Source organism: Pleurodeles waltl, chromosome 3_1 (assembly GCF_031143425.1).
Source record: "Pleurodeles waltl isolate 20211129_DDA chromosome 3_1, aPleWal1.hap1.20221129, whole genome shotgun sequence".
Taxonomy (NCBI): domain Eukaryota; kingdom Metazoa; phylum Chordata; class Amphibia; order Caudata; family Salamandridae; genus Pleurodeles; species Pleurodeles waltl.
In genome coordinates, this window is record NC_090440.1 from 530,118,215 (window position 1) to 530,139,061 (window position 20,847).

Here is a 20,847-nt window from a genome sequence, read left to right on the forward strand (position 1 = left end):
ATCGCGGATTAATAACATGGAGGATGAGAAGATAAAATCACAGAAACGTACTGATGTCCTATGTTCCAAAGTTGCCTCTCTCACTGTGGATGTCACAGGATTGGAAAACCAAAGCCGCAGAGGTAAACTATGGATCCTTGGCCTTTGGACTCAGCTAATTCATGTGTAGAATTTCTTGAATCATGGTTCCCTTGCACGCTGAACATATCTTTCAACAGGGATTCTGAGAGTGAGAGAGCTCACAGAGTTCCTTCAGGTAAACTACCAATGGATTAATGTCGACCACCGAAATATGCACAAGCTAAGATTTTTCAGCCACTGAGATATAATCACTCTGAGGCGACCCTAAACTACATGAAGAAACACCATAGCATGCTCTGGGAGGGAGCGAGAATTGACATTCCACATGTCTACACAAAAGAAACAATGAAATGGAGAAAAGGCTTTCTTGCCTTTTGATGACAGTTTAAAGATGTAGCCATTTCACACTTCTTTGTGTGGCCTTCTTGCTTCAAAATTATTTTCAGTAACACTGTTTACTGACCCTGAAAAGCTCCAGAAACTCATACTAAGAATTAGACGCTCAGCAATAAACCTGTGATTTGTTGGTACAATACTCAGCATTGTCTTTTCTCTGACCCCGGATGACTTTGCTAGTGGCTTTTGATACTGTATGGACTATTTACTAGTTTACTATTCCTTACTCCTATGATTGGTATGTTGAAGCAGCCCACCAATTGGTACCATCAACAAATAGTGTTTTTTTAACCCCATATGTCCTGCTCTTCATCACAATGGTTAATCACTCTTATGCTTCCCCATATGTGGCCATATACATATCTAGACTTTCTCTCCTCTTAACTTCACAGATATATGTGGATTGGCTTGATACTGTGAACCTTCCTTTGTGATATTCAGATTGAATGGACACTAACTGGGGTTTGTTCCAGACATTGTTCCTTGTTTACACAATGTTCTCTACATGTTGATGTTTCATTGATGTTGTTCAGTTAACTCATGGTTATTTGCAGGTTGATATCTAGCAACAGGTCTACTATAGTGGCCCCTGCTTTGGGAGGCCTTCTTGTGGTACTCCCTTCCCCACGTTGTCGTAGTTGGTGGGCTACAGAGTCCAAGGGCTCTGGGAGGAGTGGGGGATGGAGTTTTGTAATCCTTGTATTTGTAATTTATTTGTTTTCCCTTTTCTCTCCATTGCTCTTCTTATCTCTCTGTATTTCTTCTTCCCCATAATCTCCGGAGGTTGAACTATCCATTTTATCCCAGTGTTTATAAGTACCATGAGTTTAAGTGAATCTTATACAATTTATCAACACTATGCTGCGATTTACAAGCCTACAAGATTGGCTTTACTAACCGTCATGTTTTGCCTATAAATCAGACAGACTCTAAAAGTGCTTTCATTGAACACAAAAGGGCTAAGTAATCCAGTTAAAAGGAAAAAGATTGTGGACTACTGGTACAAACTTAGGAGGCATTGTTTTATTATAGGAAACCTGGATGGGTACTAGGGAGGCAATGAGCCTCAATTATCATTGGGAGTCTGACTGTTTTAGCTCACCTGTGTGATATACAAAGAATGGGGTTGCCACTTTAATCTCCAAATCATCTAATATCACAGCCTCTCTGTAAAAACAAGATACTTCAGGCAGATGGCTTACTATTTCAGCCAAGAAGGATGATACTGCTTTCTATCTTATCAACAATGATGATCATTAATTCTGGCCCTCACTGAATAAAACAATCTCAAATCTCCCACAAAATATCAACATATTAGGCGGGGAATTTAATCTCCCCTGGATGAGACTCTTGACAGATTATAGAGAATCAGAATTTAGATCCTCCAGATCTCACACCCAACATTTGAACTTGTGTAAGATAAAAGATGTCCTTGTTGATGCATGGAAGATATACAGCCCACAGGTAGTGATTACACTTTTTATTCTGAACCTCATGACTCCTACTCATGAACTGACTGCCTTTTAGTAGACAGCAAGCTTCTTTAGCGAATAATTTCCCTAAAAATGGAACCAATAGTGATCTCAAATCACGCATGTATCTCTTTGGAACTGAGGATGGGACCCACCTCACCTCCTTCGAAGCAATGGAGGATGAACGATAGGATAGTAGATACTTGTTGGACCTGGCTTTTTGACGGGGACATCCCCAAACTTTTTGCCTCCTTCCTCCTATCTTTTCTGACCTGTTGTTGTTGGCTTTTGACCTCTGGGCACTTTACCACTGCTAACCAGTGCTAAAGTTCATATGCTCTCTGTGTAAATTGTACTATTGATTGGTTTATCCATGATTGGCTATTTAATTTACTTATAAGTCCCTAGTAGAGTGCACTATATGTGCCTAGGGCCTGTAGATTAAATGCTGCTAGTGGGCCTGCAGCACTGGTTGTGCCACCCACTTCAGTAGCCCCTTAACCTAGTCTCAGGCCTGCCATTGCAAGGCCTGTGTGTGCAGTTTCACTGCCACTTCGACTTGGCATTTAAAAGTACTTGCCAAGCCTAGAACTCCCCTTTTTCTACATATAAGTCATCCCTAATGTGTGCCCTAGGTAACCCCTAGAGCAGGGTGCTGTGTGGGTAAAAGGCAGGACATGTACCTGTGTAGTTATATGTCCTGGTAGTGTAAAACTCCTAAATTCGTTTTTACACTACTGTGAGGCCTGCTCCCTTCATAGGCTAACATTGGGGCAGCCCTCATACACTGTTGAAGTGGCAGCTGCTGATCTGAAAGGAGCAGGAAGGTCATATTTACTATGGCCAGAATGGTAATATAAAGTCCTGCTGACTGGTGAAGTCGAATTTAATATTACTATTCTAGAAATGCCACTTTTAGAAAGTGAGCATTTCTTTGCACTTAAATCTTGTTGTGCCCTTCAATCCACGTCTGGCTAGGTTTAGTTGACAACTCCTTGTGCATTCACTCAGACACACCCCAAACACAGGGTACTCAGCCTCACTTGCATACATCTGCATTTTGAATGGGTCTTCCTGGGCTGGGAGGGTGGAGGGCCTGCCCTCACACAAAGGACTGCCACACCCCCTACTGGGACTCTGGCAGACAGGATTGAACTGAAAGGGGGCTTGGTGCATTTCTTAGACACTCTTTGAAGTCACCCCCACTTCAAAGGCACAACTTAGTATAAAACAGGGCCTCTGCCCTACCTCATCAGACACTTGCTGGAGAAGAAACCTGAACCAGAAACTACATCCTGCCAAGAAGAACTGCCTGGCTGCTCAAAGGACTCACCTGTCTGCTTCCTACAAAGGACTGCTGCCTTGCTGTTGGCCTGCTGCCTTGCTGAACTCTTGCCTGGCTGTAAAAGTGCTCTCCAAGGGCTTGGATAGAGCTTGCCTCCTGTTCCCTGAAGTCTCAGGACCAAAAAGACTTCTCTTTTTCACTTGGACGCTTCGTGCGCCAAACTTTTCGTCGTACAGCTTGTTCCGCGGCGAGAAAAACGCCGCACACCGACGCTAATCGATGTGACGCCTTCGGGACGACCGGAACTTCGACGCACGGCCTCGCAAGGACAACGCCGCCCGACTTCCAAGGAGAAATCGACGCAACGCCTTCCATGAGAGCGAAACTTTGACGCACACCCCCGCAGAACGACGCGCAGCCGGAAAACAAGCAGGAGAATCCACGCACAGACCCGGGACATCTGGTAATCCCCGCGACCCATAGAAAGAGACTGTCCGCGCGCCGGAAAACGACGCACGACTTCCCCGCGTGAAAAATAACAACGCAAGTCCGTGTGTGCTGGGGAGAAATCGACGCACACACCATTTTTCCACGTATCTCTTCTTCTGCGGCCCTTTGCGGAGATTTTCCACCAGCAACCAGGTACTTTGTGCTTGAAAGAGACTTTGACAAATTCATATTGCATCTTTGATCGTTTTGACCTGCAAATACCCCAGATAAATATTAAATATTTTTCTAAACACTGTGTGGTGTATTTTTGTGGTGTTATATTATGGTATTATATGATTTATTGCACAAATGCTTTACACATTGCCTTCTAAATTAAGCCTGACTGCTCGTGCCAAGCTACCAGAGGGTGGGCACAGGCTGATTTTGGATTGTGTGTGACTTACCCTGACTAGAGTGAGGGTTATCGCTTGGACAGAGGGCAACCTGACTGCCAACCAAAAACCCCATTTCTAACAATACTGAAGAAATTAAACAAATCTTACAGAACAACATTAATCTACATATAAAAGGAAATAATACAGAAGATATTACCCCACCCCCACAAATTATTTTGGGATGCTCCTAAGGCAACCATCAGAATGTCATAATTAGTTTAATATCTGCAAAAAAATACAGATAAAAAAATCTAGAGTTTAAACTCAGTCATAATAAAGGCTCTGCGGATCTGAATACTTTGAAACACCTTAAAAACACATATAATAAATGTCTGAGCAATAGAGCCCACAAATGGGCATCAGTGAGGAAAACTGAGAAAATGATTTGGGAAACATGAGGAGGACAAATAACTGGCAATTTAATTTTGGAAAAGTAAATTCATAATTTCATCTATAAGAAATAAATCTAGTCTCAATCTCACTTTCTCAACTGAAATTCTTGAAGCCTTTGAGAACTTCTATACGAACCTATACCTACCTAACAAAACAATTGAGCCCCAAAATGTTTTAGTTTTCCTTAACAATCTTCCTCGCCCAAGTTTAGGTTTATCTGCTAAGAAAAACCTCGATAAGCCTATTATGGAAGAAGAGATACTTAAAGCAATTCATGGCCTGAAATTGGTCCGGACAGTTTTACTAGTAAATTCGATAAAGTTTTCGCTCTGTCTCTACTTATCCTCCTATACAACAGATTCACTAACTTTGCTAATACAGGACCTATGCAAGGTTCCGCTCCTAATGCTACCATTGTTGTAATCCTGAAAAAAAACAAAGGCCCCTTACAGATGAAGAATTATCAGGCAATATCTCTCATAAACATTGATTGTAAAACTTTTGCTAAAATTCTCATCTCCAGATTAGAAAAAGCCCTTAATAAAAAATAATGCACCATGCACAATCAGGATTTCTTAAAGGTAGACTAGCAAGTGACATCGTTAAAACCCTTTGTCATGCCTTGGAGAAAGAAAATGTTGTAACTTGCCAGGTACAGCAATTGCATTTGACACCGAAAAATCATTCAATAGAGTCTTGTGGATTTTCCTGAGAGGTGAACTATATAAATTTGATTTGGGAGAAGATTTTATTAAATGGTCCTCGCTATCTACTTAACTCACAAGCGTTGGTTAGGATTGATAGCTACTTATCAAATCCCTTCTACTTAAAACAAGACACTAGACAGGGAAGCCCACTATCACTTTTATTTCTTTTGGCGATTGAACCCCTTCTCGTAGAGATAAAACATAACAGCAAGATTAAAGGGATCCCTTCCAAGACTGTCCCAAATAAAGTTGCTGTTTATGCAGATGATGTGCTGATCTTCACAGAAAAAGCTGATCTCCAGCCTGCTGGAGGGTAGAGGAGAATCATGCAAAGGTTTCAGGGTACTCACTTGAACTGAAGTATTTCCCTTAAATGTGGATTGCCTTCCATCTCTTATGGAAAGTTCGGGTTTGAACTGGCAAAACAAGACACTAAAATATCCAGGTATTTGGTATGGCAGAGATGTTAAGAAAACAGTATCACTTAATGAAAAGAAAACTACCTTAAGGTTAAAGAACTACTGAAGAAATGGTCACCAAAATGTATAACCTGGCGGGGAAGACTAGAAACCATTAAGATGATGATGATGACACCTATTATTAATTTCCCAACCAGCATGTTATCCCTTACGTTTTCTTCAAGAATGTAGACTCATTTAGATGGCCTTCCTTGGAAAACACAAAAAAGCCAGGATCTATAATGGGAAACATAAATTGGAGAAGGAAGAGGCGGGAGTTAAATACCTAGAATATTGAGGACATCAATTGGCTTTCTTAACTAGACAGGGAGCTTGGTGGTTTTCCTCAGACACAGCAGGAATACATACCTGGCTCCATATCATTACTCATGATACACATCTTCTCTAGGACCAACATGGAACATTCATTCACTATAATGATTATACGTGTGATACACTACGCATAGCTGATCAAAGAGGTCTACACAGAATGCCCCACCCAGAACCTGCATCCTTATGGCATAACAAGCATGTAAAAATGGAAGGATTCACAACGTAATGAGAAGGATGGGCTACCAAGGGTATCAATCTCATAAAATACTTAAGGTCAACATTCAATCTCCATTCTTTCGCTGAACTTCACTTTAAACATAACCTATTTACTCTAGATTTTAATGTTTTTGAAGCCTAAAGCCACAATTCCGAAGCCATGCTCCATATTTACCATCATTATTGGAGAAGTTCCTCAAATTGGGTCATGCTGCTTCTAGAACATACAAAATTCTCTTGTCTCCTAAACCAAAACTTACACAAAAATGCATAGACTTCTAGGACTCTATTCAGATACTACACTTGGGAGCAGATATCACTGCTGCTACTGCATGACCAAATATGTGGCTTTCTCCTTTTACATGAAAGGTGACTCCAGTCCTTTCCCAAATGAGATTCTGGTTATTTCACAATGCCTATTGGACCCCATCAAGACTTCTATAGATTAGAGCTCCAGGATTCAAACCTATGTTGGAATTGTGGTCTTAAAACTGGAAAGTTTGCTTGCTCATATGCTGTTTGATTGCAAATCTGTTCGACCTCTGAGGCACCAAAACCAAAAGAAGATATGGAAATCTTTGGAATATCTTTGGATATTGATGCCAAAAAAAGCTATTTTTGGTGTTCATGCCTCAGCTGAGATCCCATTATTGCATCCCACAGATCTACAGTTGATTGATCTCATGTTGGTCATGAGCATCAAACTGATCCTGTCTGAATCGAAGAGCCCCCCAAAACTTGTCAATTCATACCTAGTGGGCTTGGATATGTTTCGTCAGAGGTGCCGATAATATCTGTTTCCAAAAGGCTAGCTCTTATCTTCCAGAAATTTATGGGGCACATTAGATGTTTACCTCCAGAAAAACAAACCTCCATAAAACACTCTGCCAATTGTTTTATAGCTATATAAAGAGAGACCATCTCTCCTTTCACACACCTGGGCTGATATGATACAGCCCGACTCAGAACTCAGAATGCTATTTATCTACTTTCTGAGATATTTCTTTCTCTTTCACTATTTTCCCAATTTTGTTAATCCTTTCTTCTGTTGTTATTTCTAATTATCGAAAAAATCTTTCTATTGACTATATAGGATATTATAGGATATAGGTTTATTTGGAGTGTATACCATCTAAGGATTTGTGAGTTAAACGTTGTTCCTTAAATGGGGGTAACACAGCTAAGTAGCATTAACTTTTGGATGTTACTACTATACTTTTCAAATAAAACTTGTTTAAATAAATAAAATAAAAACATAAGATACATTAACTATGGAACAGATTATGTTAAAATTGTTAAGACCATATGGAATCGTGTAGCAAGTTTGACTGGCAAACCTGTTTCTCTTTTATGTCCAGTTAGATTAGGGTAACTAACCCTAAGTGTGTCAGAGCCTGCAAAATGAAGGGCATTCAAGAAGCCTAGGGAAGAGGTGTATCCCGAGTTCCCTAAAAGTAACATCACTAAGTGCATTAAAAGGTGCACTAAACCTTAAAATTAGTGCAGGGGAGAGGGGATACTTGTTGGCAATAGAAAAGAAGCCGTGCTCACGGTGCGGTATTTGAACCAAGGAGAAATGTTTTTTGTTATTTTGAAATGACAATATGGTGTAGGCTGGAAATAGCGCATCCCAATTATTGACAGAACAGATTATTGTTACAGCAATATCGAGGAACAAAATACTGAAGGGTAGGTTTCTATATTTTTTAATACATAAGTCAACATATACATACAACATATATATATATATATATATATATATATATATATATATATATATATATATATATATATATATATATATATATATATTTGAATTTGTTTTGTGGTTCTGGGACTATTGGAAACTTGTATCTAAATTGGCCTGTACTCCCGCAATTACATATGGATAAGATTTTATTTTATTTTGATGTATTGAACAGAAAAGATCACTTGTGGGGTAAATGACAGGTGGCCACTAGGCCGAAAATGTCATAAGCATGATGCCACTGGGCCTGTTATATTATACAAAATTTAAAATTTCGCCGTAGCAAGTTGATACTTTGTTATTTTTTAAAGACTTTAAGAGCCGATAATAAAATATTCAAGTTGTCTGGAGTGCCGGTTTTGACTTTTCAGTAATTTTCATATGATTTACGGGTCCTGTGCCCGTAGCGGTGCACCAACTTCGTGAGGCAAAGTCAGGAAGAAAAGCAGGAAGCGTCTTGTGGACAATACACTAGCCGAACCGACTCCAGAGAGCACCAGATAGGGCAGCAAAAATTCTGTTTCCCTAAAACTGCAAATAACCTGCCTTTCATAGGCTTAACTGCAGGAACAGCTCCTCCATTAGGATGCAGAAGTGTCGCCCCTCTGCCTAAAATGCCCCCCAAGAATAAAAAAATAAAATGGTAATAAAGTTAATTTACTACCATTTTATTTTCCATCCGCCCATCTTGAACCAAGTGTCAGGACGGGGCGGGGCCACTGCTGCTGAGTGGCAGCAGTGAGCTGTGGATAGTGTGCATGTCTTTTTGGCAGGCTGTATTGCTATGGCCGGCCCGACATACGCATTTTAAACTTCTCTGACCTAGGTGTCTTAAGACAGCTAGGTTAGAGAAAGCACATGCCTCCAGTGCTCTTGAGAGCTCTGAGACAGTCTGCTCCCTCCAATCCTGGTGCTGCTCTCATGCTGATTACCAGCATGAGAGCAGCGCAGGACTGCTTAAAGGAATTTGCTGGAGCCCTTGGACACCGGAGCGAGGAGGACATCGGATGTGGGACAGCAGGCAAGGTAAGTGTTTTTTTCACCTTGCATGCATGCACGCACCAACATCACATTTGTCCGCACCCCCAATCTGCCTACATGCCAGTCGCCTCTGCCTAACTGGCTCACAGTGAAACTTCAGCTTGAACATCCTATATTTGAATGTGAATTATCTGGTATGCACTGCAGCTAACATGGTTGTTATAAAATCATGTCTCAAACAGAAGCCTATGTTCCTTCCACCACTTTGTCACAGTGCTCAAAATACTGAGGCGGTGGAAGGGAGTTTCACTTCCGAGCACAGATTCTGGAGTGCCTAGTCCATTTTGCTCTCCTTCTGGAACACGTTCCAACCCTTCCTCCGAAACACCCCTCTGTGGCATGGAACCACAGGTGACAGCGTCACTTCTGACAAGAAACCTTCATAATTACCCCCCGCCTCCAAGGGATCCTCGACCTTGTCTTCAGGAACTCTCTTATGGTCGGACTGTGCTCTGTTCCCTGGTAACCCCTAGTTCCACGTAACTCCTACTCTCGTAGTTTAGTTCTGCACTGTGTGTGTTGCAAATAAAGTTATTCAAACAAGTTCGACTTGCCATCCCCTCTGTCAGGCAATTGTAGTCTGTGTGCTACTCTGGGTTACTGTGACTTGGCACTTTGTAACCTGGCTGTTTACTTAAATGTAATGAAATGAAAGCTCTGGCCACAATTAGATTTTATCGTTGATGTCTGCTGTCCTTGGGTCTTGTTTTGGCTGGTGCATCCATTCCAAGGTGTGCGCATTATGAGCTGCACCACAGGCCTGCTGCCCTGCACACAAAAATAGGAGCCTCACCTGTTGGCTGTCATGTTCCTGGCCAGAATAAAGACGCCGATCAACAATCCCACGATTGACAGTGCAAGGATGGAATAATTCCAGGCAGAGGCTGGGGGGAAGAAAGAAATTGCGAGGTTAGTCGGAATAAATGGGAATGTAATGTCATCATGGTCCTATCATGCAACACAGATGTCCCAGAAACATGACACTAAACTGTGAGGCCAAAGCCATGTCACTTGAAAGTGGCCCCAATCATTTCAAGTACCAAAGTTGATCTGGCTCCTTCCACTCTCCACCACACAATTAAGGATGAAGCAGGAAACAGGTTGGTGTTATTCACAGGAGGGTGTGGCTTCATTTACTTTCCAGCTGCAACCAAGTAACAGAATACCTACAACTTGTTTGCTCAACTCTTTATGATTGAATATCATTATACATCATATATCAGATTTATACTTAAATCCCTTCAGGGCAGGTTCAGAAGGTCAATATAAGGCTGCTGTACCATTCTCCAAACAGAACACTATACATCATATCAGACTGACTTCACAATGGATTGTCATCGGGGAACGTGTGAAAGCACCACCCTAGGTCGGGGCACCTTTGACCAAACATGGCCATGTCCCTATAAACAAGCTGATCTATTGCGACCCTATGGTAGAGCTAGAAGTTCTAGACCACCACAAGGCTAGCCTCTCCCTTCTTCAACCAGTGTTATACCCGAATCGGCCTCACCATAACGTGCCTTCGAGTCATAATGCTTGAATTTTCTATTTATTTCTGCCACTGGGCGAGGAGGCTACTGGCGAATGGGTTCTCCCCTCGACTGTCTGAATGAACAGTGCTGCCCAGTATCCGAAATATTGACATGGACACACAATGTTTTGCGGAGAACATTTTTGCCAATGAATGATTTGTTTGTGAATTTATGACTCAACCAATTCATTAGTTTCCAGGGATGAATCCACCTCGCACCATGACAAAACCTTAACAATGTGTCTAATGTGAATCGGCAAAACACTCACCCGGCTGACGCCAGACATATTCACCCCTACATAGCCTCAGGAAAGCATAACGTCTCCACATGGGCTGAAGCCAGATCATCCATGGCACATACCAGTTGACACTATATCACAATAACACACTATCCATTATCAAGGCCACTAGAATTATGCAAATGATGAGCTGCAGCATCTTGTGTATGGTTCTTGATTTTCTGCACTAGCCACATAATCCAGCAACTTCACAATTTGCAGAATTTAACAAAAATAGTTTCTACTTCAAACGGATCAAAATGTACTAAACGTGCAACCACGCGCTTTGCCAGGCAGTGGAACTTCCTTTGCAAAGATGAATTTGTCGCCTTTTAGTTGCTACTTGCAGTATTTAGTCGTAAAAACGATACTAATAAGGTTAAACCTTTTCTCAAACAGTGTTAAGATGTGGAAAAAGGACAAAATAATAAGGTAATACAGCTACAGAAGGTTCTGCATTGCACCACATAATTTGCCTTTTCCTGCTGAATAATTTAGTCAACCCTGCTGCATAATTTGGTCCTCTCCATTCCAATAGTACAATTCCAGAACCCGGTCCATTGTGCATTTTTAATATCCCGTATAAAAAGTAGCTGACGTTACACCGAACTTCTCAATGGGAAAACAGTTGTGGATTTCACCATAACTTGTACTATCATGGACCAGAGCTCATCAAATATAGGCCACTTTTGTAATTGTCCATCATAATAATTATTGGTGCAGTATTTTCTCCTCGTTGTTGAGAGTATAAAAGTAAACCTTCTGAATGCTGCGTGCAGGTGGTGAGTTGCATGACAGTTTTGTTCAAAACTGCTGCACGGCACTGCCTCAAATAACGAATGTGGTAGAATGATACTGCAGTCTGATGCCAATTATATTGTAAAGGACATTTTGTAACCTATCTTGAGAAAACAAGCAAGGAAATGACCATAAAAAATACCAATATGCATAAAAGCCTGAAAAATTATTTAGAACAAACTTTCATTCGAAATAGTTCTTCAGAATATCCTAAACCAATTTTCAAGTGCAATTCAAAACCGAACTGACTGAAGATTTCAAAGTCACAAATCAATGAGTCAATTTCCTGGTTTAAGGTCAGATCAAGAAGAATGCACTTCCTTAATTGACACTCCCAGCACAAAAATATCAATAAGGGAATTTATAATGCCTCCAATTTTCAAAGTGAGACAATATATCATACCTACCAATCCACCTAGTCCTGCAGCGTTTCACACAGTTTAGATTCCTGACACACTGTGACAGAAGAGTTTGGGGGCAGATTTAAGAGCCCCTAGCGCCTCCTTGTGCCACACTAGCGTCATTTTTTTTAACGCTAATGTTTCCCAATGAGGCTAAAATCGATGCGCCAAATTTACAAAGTGACACAATGCAGGCATTCTGCCACTTTGTAACCCTTTGCGCTACACCAAGCATAATGTATGCAAAGGGAGCATTCCCCTGTCAGGGGGAGTGAAAAAATGACGCAAAGAAATCTAAGAGATTTCTTTGCGTCATTTTTTTCAGCTGTTTTAACGCCTGCTCGGAGCAGGCGTTAAAAGGAGGCATACCATTGTTTACAATGGGCCGCAATGCGCTTTGCAGGGTTAGCATCAAAGGTTGTGATGCTAATCCTGCAAAGCTCCAAACTAGCGTAAAAAATTATGTTGCCAGTTCCCTAAATTCCGCAATGGTGTGCCATATCTTAGATACAGCGCACACATGTTGGCATTAGGGGGCGCTAAGGGGTGCAAGAAAAGTAGTGCTGCCCTCGGTGCAGTGCCACTTTTCTTAAATCAGGCCCTTCATCTCTTAGATAAGATACTTAGGGCCTGATTTAGAGTTTGGTGGACTCTAAATCAGACCCTTAGTCACATTGAAACATTAAGCTGCTGTTGTCCAGGCTACTGTGATAATACCAATCCACTATCATTTGACAATTGCACTTAAATATATTGCCTTTACTGCACTTGCATATGCTCATATCTTGCTCTATACTCTATAGAAGTGCATATTAAAGTTATGGTACTGGGCATTTTTCTGTCCATTACATTTTTACCTTTTGATTGTGGATCTCAGTTTTTATATGTAATAAGCACCATCTTACCTGTAAATACAAGAGGCAAGCAAGCTAGTTGTTATATAGGTGTACTGAAATGGTTATAAGTCTTTGTGTGTGTAAAGAAATGGCTCCCTGTTGCAGTTACCCCCCACTTTTTGCCTGATACTGATGCTGACTTGACTGAGAAGTGTGCTGGGACCCTGCTAACCAGGCCCCAGCACCAGTGTTCCTTCACCTAAAATGAACCATTGTATCCACAATTGGCACACCCTGGCATTCAGATAAGTCCCTTGTAACTGGTACTTCTAGTACCAAGGGCCCTGATGCCAAGGAAGGTCTCTAAGGGCTGCAGCATGTCTTATGCCACCCTGGAGACCTCTCACTCAGCACAGACACACTGCTTGCCAGCTTGTGTGTGCTAGTGAGGACAAAACGAGTAAGTCGACATGGCACTCCCCTCAGGGTGCCATGCCAGCCTCTCACTGCCTATGCAGTATAGGTAAGACACCCCTCTAGCAGGCCTTACAGCCCTAAGGCAGGGTGCACTATACCATAGGTGAGGGTACCAGTGCATGAGCATGGTACCCCTACAGTGTCTAAACAAAACCTTAGACATTGTAAGTGCAGGGTAGCCATAAGAGTATATGGTCTGGGAGTTTGTCAAACACGAACTCCACAGCACCATAATGGCTACACTGAAAACTGGGAAGTTTGGTATCAAACTTCTCAGCACAATAAATGCACACTGATGCCAGTGTACATTTTATTGTAAAATACACCCCAGAGGGCACCTTAGAGGTGCCCCCTGAAACTTAACCGACTGTCTGTGTAGGCTGACTAGTTCCAGCAGCCTGCCACACCAGAGACATGTTGCTGGCCCCATGGGGAGAGTGCCTTTGTCACTCTGAGGCCAGTAACAAAGCCTGCACTGGGTGGAGATGCTAACACCTCCCCCAGGCAGGAGCTGTGACACCTGGCGGTGAGCCTCAAAGGCTCACCCCTTTGTCACAGCCCAGCAGGGCACTCCAGCTTAGTGGAGTTGCCCGCCCCCTCCGGCCACGGCCCCCACTTTTGGCGGCAAGGCTGGAGGGAACAAAGAAAGCAACAAGGAGGAGTCACTGGCCAGTCAGGACAGCCCCTAAGGTGTCCTGAGCTGAGGTGACTCTGACTTTTAGAAATCCTCCATCTTGCAGATGGAGGATTCCCCCAATAGGGTTAGGATTGTGACCCCCTCCCCTTGGGAGGAGGCACAAAGAGGGTGTACCCACCCTCAGGGCTAGTAGCCATTGGCTACTAACCCCCCAGACCTAAACACGCCCTTAAATTTAGTATTTAAGGGCTACCCTGAACCCTAGAAAATTTGATTCCTGCAACTACAAGAAGAAGGACTGCCTAGCTGAAAACCCCTGCAGAGGAAGACCAGAAGACGACAACTGCCTTGGCTCCAGAAACTCACCGGCCTGTCTCCTGCCTTCCAAAGATCCTGCTCCAGCGACGCCTTCCAAAGGGACCAGCGACCTCGACATCCTCTGAGGACTGCCCCTGCTTCGAAAAGACAAGAAACTCCCGAGGACAGCGGACCTGCTCCAAGAAAAGCTGCAACTTTGTTTCCAGCAGCTTTAAAGAACCCTGCAAGCTCCCCGCAAGAAGCGTGAGACTTGCAACACTGCACCCGGCGACCCCGACTCGGCTGGTGGAGATCCAACACCTCAGGAGGGACCCCAGGACTACTCTAAGACTGTGAGTACAAAAACCTGTCCCCCCTGAGCCCCCACAGCGCCGCCTGCAGAGGGAATCCCGAGGCTTCCCCTGACCGCGACTCTTTGAATCCTAAGTCCCGACACCTGGGAGAGACCCTGCACCCGCAGCCCCCAGGACCTGAAGGACCGGACTTTCACTGGAGAAGTGACCCCCAGGAGTCCCTCTCCCTTGCCCAAGTGGAGGTTTCCCCGAGGAACCCCCCCCCTTGCCTGCCTGCAGCGCTGAAGAGATCCCGAGATCTCTCATTGACTAACATTGCGAACCCGACGCTTGTTTCTACACTGCACCCGGCCGCCCCCGCGCCGCTGAGGGTGAAATTTCTGTGTGGGCTTGTGTCCCCCGCGGTGCCCTACAAAACCCCCCTGGTCTGCCCTCCGAAGACGCGGGTACTTACCTGCAAGCAGACCGGAACCGGGGCACCCCCTTCTCTCCATTCTAGCCTATGCGTTTTGGGCACCACTTTGAACTCTGCACCTGACCGGCCCTGAGCTGCTGGTGTGGTGACTTTGGGGTTGCTCTGAACCCCCAACGGTGGGCTACCTTGGACCAAGAACTAAGCCCTGTAAGTGTCTTACTTACCTGGTTAACCTAACAAATACTTACCTCCCCTAGGAACTATGAAAATTGCAGTGTCCACTTTTAAAACAGCTATTTGTGAATAACTTGAAAAGTATACATGCAATTTTGATGATTTGAAGTTCCTAAAGTACTTACCTGCAATACCTTTCGAATGAGATATTACATGTAGAATTTGAACCTGTGGTTCTTAAAATAAACTAAGAAAATATATTTTTCTATATAAAAACCTATTGGCTGGATTTGTCTCTGAGTGTGTGTACCTCATTTATTGTCTATGTGTATGTACAACAAATGCTTAACACTACTCCTTGGATAAGCCTACTGCTCGACCACACTACCACAAAATAGAGCATTAGTATTATCTATTTTTACCACTATTTTACCTCTAAGGGGAACCCTTGGACTCTGTGCATGCTATTCCTTACTTTGAAATAGCACATACAGAGCCAACTTCCTACAGTGTGTCAAAAGAGGTGGGTGATTTATGCTTAAAGTTAGTACAAGAGCCAGAGCAGAGAGGGTTTTTTTGTATGGGAGTAGCATTTTGTGTGGAGGAAAGTAGGATGGAAAATCTAGAGGTACAAGAATTGGTCACAAAGGGAGCTACAGTCCTGATCTAGTTAGATGATCTATGAACTGTAAGCAACATATGTATGGTGGATAAATAATTTCAGGGCACTAAATGATTGAGAACGGCATAAGCACTTCAAAATAAGTGACAGTGACTGAGGCAAATTTGAGAACAAGGATGCGTTTAAAAGGTGTACATCTCCTTATCATAATCTGTCTAGAGATCTAGATGTTCTCCAGTTTGCTTGAGGGTGAAAGAAATTGAAGTTCCTATGAATTTCATTTGTACTATTGCCTATCCTATAGTGTTCTACCATCGAGACGGGACCAGTGAGGACAAGCCTGTGTACCAGGGACAAGGTTAAATGCTTTCCTTGGACTATATATTAGTATGGACAGGAGAAGAAAAATGTATTTAGGAGGTCGAACTAGTAGTCCAATCACTTCTCTGAGTTTTGCAAGTAAAGTTCAACAAGTCCAGTTAATCCTAAAATGGGAGACTCAACTTCTAGGTATCAAGAAAGGAATGGAGGATTGTGCTTTGAATTACCATGGGAGAAATTAAAGAACATTCATAGAGAGGTGAGGATTGATTTCTGGCAAGTTCAAGTTTCATTCTTTCAGAGTTGACCCAAAAGCTTGGAAGGAAATTTGTTTAAGGTTGGACCGCATGAAGATGTGGAATTATGGATCGATTTCTATAAGTTACCTGAATTTCATAGGAAAATGTGGTGCAAGTTTGATGTGCCAGAGAGTCCACTCTGAGCAAATGAGCTCCTCTTGCATTGAAGGCAGCTTTTGACAGAGTCCTTCTCACTGGAAAGTTCAATAAAAAGGACAGGCTGCAATGTTCTAGGATGCTGAGGATGGACAATATTTCAGCAGTAATCCACAGAATCTTGCTTTGGTACAGATGCGTATGAATATGATGTGCCGACAAATCTAGGCTTAATCATGCCCTTCCTTGCACTTCTTGTTTCTTTTGTTGAAATCCATGTAGTGATTTTTAGGGTGTAAGACAGAGTGGATTGTTATATTTGGGCTCATGAGGGGCATGTATTCAACAGCACAGAAACAGGGTCTGAATCATAATAGTAGAGACTGCGGCCATTAAAAACATCTTAGGGTCTTATGAACCCTCATTGATGCAAAAGAAAAGCTAAAACACCAATGCCCCTTAAAGAAACTTTGAGACCTTACAGACCAATCATGCGTCTTTCTAAATGTATCATATTTTCAGAATAATTATCAAATTCTTAACAAAATGTAAAACCCAAGTTTTTAGCTCATAATTAAAACAAATACTGGGCCCAGTCTGCATAAAAATCAAATTGAGTACATAAACAACTCTACCATATTATGTGTGGCTTTAGGACTGTGGGAGCCACATGGGTGGAATTATAAAAAGATGAAGGTATATATGCTCTGATATTTTGATTTAAAGTGACTAGATGTAATTTGACAGTAAGTAAAGCAAGGGCTTTCCTCCCTTAAGTATGTTAACAACCCTACCCCTTGATGATCTATGTACCTTTCTAGTGGTAAGAAAAAATGCTTCGGATCAAGATCCAGTGCTTAATTTGAGAAGGTGGTTTTCGGTGGTGCCCACTAGCACCTATTTTTCTTCATCAGATTTTGATAGAGAACAAGAGAGGAAAAACACACAAATGGAAAAGAAGGAGGAAGAGAAAGATAAAAAAACTTCCAAAAGGGAGAAAACAGGGACTGACAAGAGTGAAACTAAGGGGCTGGTAGTGGATTAAAATGGCCTGAGGTGAATTCAAGACAGCACAGCCTTGGTATTCTGCGTTCCCACATTTAACAGCGGTCTCTGTGACCATCTGATCAGAGCGTGGGCACTGGCACTTATTCTTTTACAAATTAGACATGTTGAAATCTTAATGTCAGTGCCACTGTAATTATATTGGAAGCGGATGATCAAACTATGTGACAGGGTTGACAACATTTTGTCGCATGACAAGGCAAATTATGCGGCATAATGCGGTACAATCTGTAACAGTAGTATTCCATTATTTTGTCACTTTAACAATTACTATTACTGTCTGAGCAAAGTTGCACCTCATTAATAACCAGTTTAACACCACAATATAGCAATCAGCAACTGAAAAGTGACCCGTTAACTTTTGCAAAGTTTGTTCGACGGCAAGGAACTAGGCGTGGCTCTTTATTTGATAACTTCTGTTCCCTTTCAGTGGCGAGTACTTTTCGGGAGAAATCTGCAAATCTAGCAGCAGAGATGCTGGGTTATGAAGCACATGTGGCCAATTCATGATTACTCGGAAAAAGCTGCGGCTGCAGATTCACATCATGCCAGTGATCCTGACTAGTGCTTCTACATACATTAACATAGCTATTCATTTTTTGTCATTATAAGTATAATTTGAATGAACTGTGACAAACAATTGGAAGGAAGTGTTATTACGTGCGTACCGTAATGTAATGAGTGCATTTTCTCATTCTGTCTCTGTGCACATAATTGTATGGTGTGTCTGTTTTCCAGCGTTGCTTTCATTTATATAACGTTAAAAGTACTTTGGGCGCTGTTTGCAACTTCGGCTGTACTTAAAACGTGTCTGTCCTTTAATACAATGACGCCTAGATGTAGACTTGTATTGACAAAGGAATTAGAAACAGAAAACATTTGAAATCTGACTTACACATAAAGCCAGGCTGGAATTATCTGTCAAACTTTTTCTTACCCACCCATTACGTAAGTCTACGTTCGGATTGATGCACATCCGCCAAGTGTGCCACATGTCTGTGGGTGTGCTGATACAGGAATGTGACTTAAAATGTTAAAGCTACCCCAACTTTCAGTGTCTTCACAATATCAGGAGCATAACATTTCTGGCTCCTAACTCAAAAATGCAGACTAACAAACTGGCTTGACGTTTGTCAATGTTAGAGCCCAGTTTGTGCGATTTCAGCTCTAGTAAACACAAACTTCAATGCATTATACACAAGGCATTTAAGGCAGAGAACTGGAACATTTCAGAAGGGTCTGACAGATTATACTTTAATTAGTGTATCATGCTGGTAGGATCTTCCATCTGATTCCCATAAAACAAACACATTTCCTTGTAGTGCCCGATGTGCTTTGTGCTTTGACAGATGGGACCTTTTTCATTCTCATGCCTGTCGTCTTCGGAAGTCCCTGTCTGAGTTCATTTGCACCACTTTGGGCCTGATTACAAGTTAACCAGTGAATTTCGTCCTGTGCCTAAACTGCTGTTTACGCGCAGGGTGGAATTACGAGTTTGATTTTATTTAACGCATACGATAAGTATCGAATGCGTTACCCAACATTTGTTACATTTTGGGGTGGGTTGACCTGCCGAAATCTAACAGGGGAAAACATACGGTATTTACCATATCATGTAGATTGTGGTGCTTTAAAAAACAAAAACCGCATGTTATTCCCCATAAACTCATATCATGTGTTATCTATCGCACCTGATAAATAACGTAACCGTGGCGTCATTATTTATCAGTGGTGATAAATAACGCCTCAACTTGTACTCAGGATCTTAGTGCCTTCTATCAGCTATAAAAGGGATGAAAGTCATACATTCGCTTACTGTGAGTGTATTTAGTGAGCAGGTGAGTAGTTGCAATAATATAGTTATTAAACAGGAGTAGCAGTCTCCAGAGTTGCAAGTGGTATCTTAAGTTCGCCCATATTCTCTTTTTTGATCTTTTATTCAATTTGCGCTCTTTTTATTGTTACTTGATGATTCTACATTATGCTATATGTTCTTGGTGCAGATTACAGGTGACACAAGTACTCTGCCCTTGTCCTTAGATGGTATGTTTTTGTAGCATACATATTAAAGCTAAACTAATTGCTTCTGCGACTTCCACTAGGTTTCCATGTTGTCCACAACTAATACATACAGGATACATTTAGATATGTAGTCTGATTGGATATAATCTGCATATTTGTTATTTTAACAGCTCTGTGGACTCTGTTCCTATAAGTTTGTGCTAAATATATGTTATCCACATTGAGGGTAAATCTTACTTTACTGGCCAACAGAGATCTTAATGAAAACCAACATACGATCTTCTGTGCGGAAAAACCACCGAATGTTCTTCATCTGCTCCTCCAACTCAGGGTTGGCGTTGGACTCCATCTTGCAGGAATAACTTCTGCTTGAACAGGTGAGTGGGATCCAGGCTGAAAGTCTTCTCCAATGCCTTCAGTGCTGCAACAAACACATAGTATTGTTTAAAATGCATAACTATATGGACTATTTGGATGCTTCATTCAATCTTAATTATATCTCCTTGATCAGTGAAGTGACTTTTTGAAAGATGGAATGCACTGCCTCTTTAAATTGTTGGGTAGACATTACTAACCAAAATGGGGGTACTTTCTCTCTTTTTTTGTCATGGTAGTAACTGGCCCATGCATTCTTTTTTTCCAGTTCAAAGTGTGTACTTTAATTTCCCAGAAGCAATATTAATTCTATCACATGAAGTTGGGAGGCTAGTCCTCCCATTTTCGTCTCTACTATCATGTCTCCTTTCTGACACAAGAGAATTCTCAGTTAATTCTATTTGATAATAGTATTGTTTTAAAGCTTTAACAATATTAGATCTGTCAAATCTCATGAGGTTTCCTAGGTCCCCAAAGACAGTTAGACAAACGAGATGTACTCTTAGTAAATATTGAATATTACATTTTTGCACATTTGACATTCCATCTATCCATGCTGAAACAATGTTTTACTTTTTTAGAAGATCATAAACAAATATCTCCCTCTTTAACCTTAGTATTTATTAAATGATGGAACAGAGTAGGGGTAATGAAAGTAGAATATTTGCACATTGGCACTCCTATCAAAACCTATGATAGTGGTCACTTATTTGAAAGGAGTGACGTGGCCTGGTTTCAATTTGCCATTATGCAGTTGTGTCATACATTGCATTGTGTGAACAACTACTGTGATAAGAAGGTTATTTTCCTCACTGCAATGAGATATCAAATTGGCAGTTTGATATAAGATATTACAAGATGAGTCATTAGACTCAG

At 41.8% G+C, this 20,847-nt stretch overlaps 1 protein-coding gene across 1 annotated transcript in view; it reads right to left on the reverse strand.

Annotated features, from left to right (window-relative positions):
- Window positions 1-20,847, reverse strand: part of SLC51B (SLC51 subunit beta) — a 65,377-nt gene that overhangs the window by 37,654 nt on the left and 6,876 nt on the right. The window contains exons 2-3 of the mRNA XM_069222825.1: window positions 19,873-20,017; window positions 9,807-9,897 (exon numbers count right to left, since the gene is read on the reverse strand). Of these exons, the coding sequence (XP_069078926.1) occupies window positions 9,807-9,897; window positions 19,873-19,945 (164 nt within the window). The 5' untranslated portion in view covers window positions 19,946-20,017. The remainder of the gene's footprint in view (window positions 1-9,806; window positions 9,898-19,872; window positions 20,018-20,847) is intronic.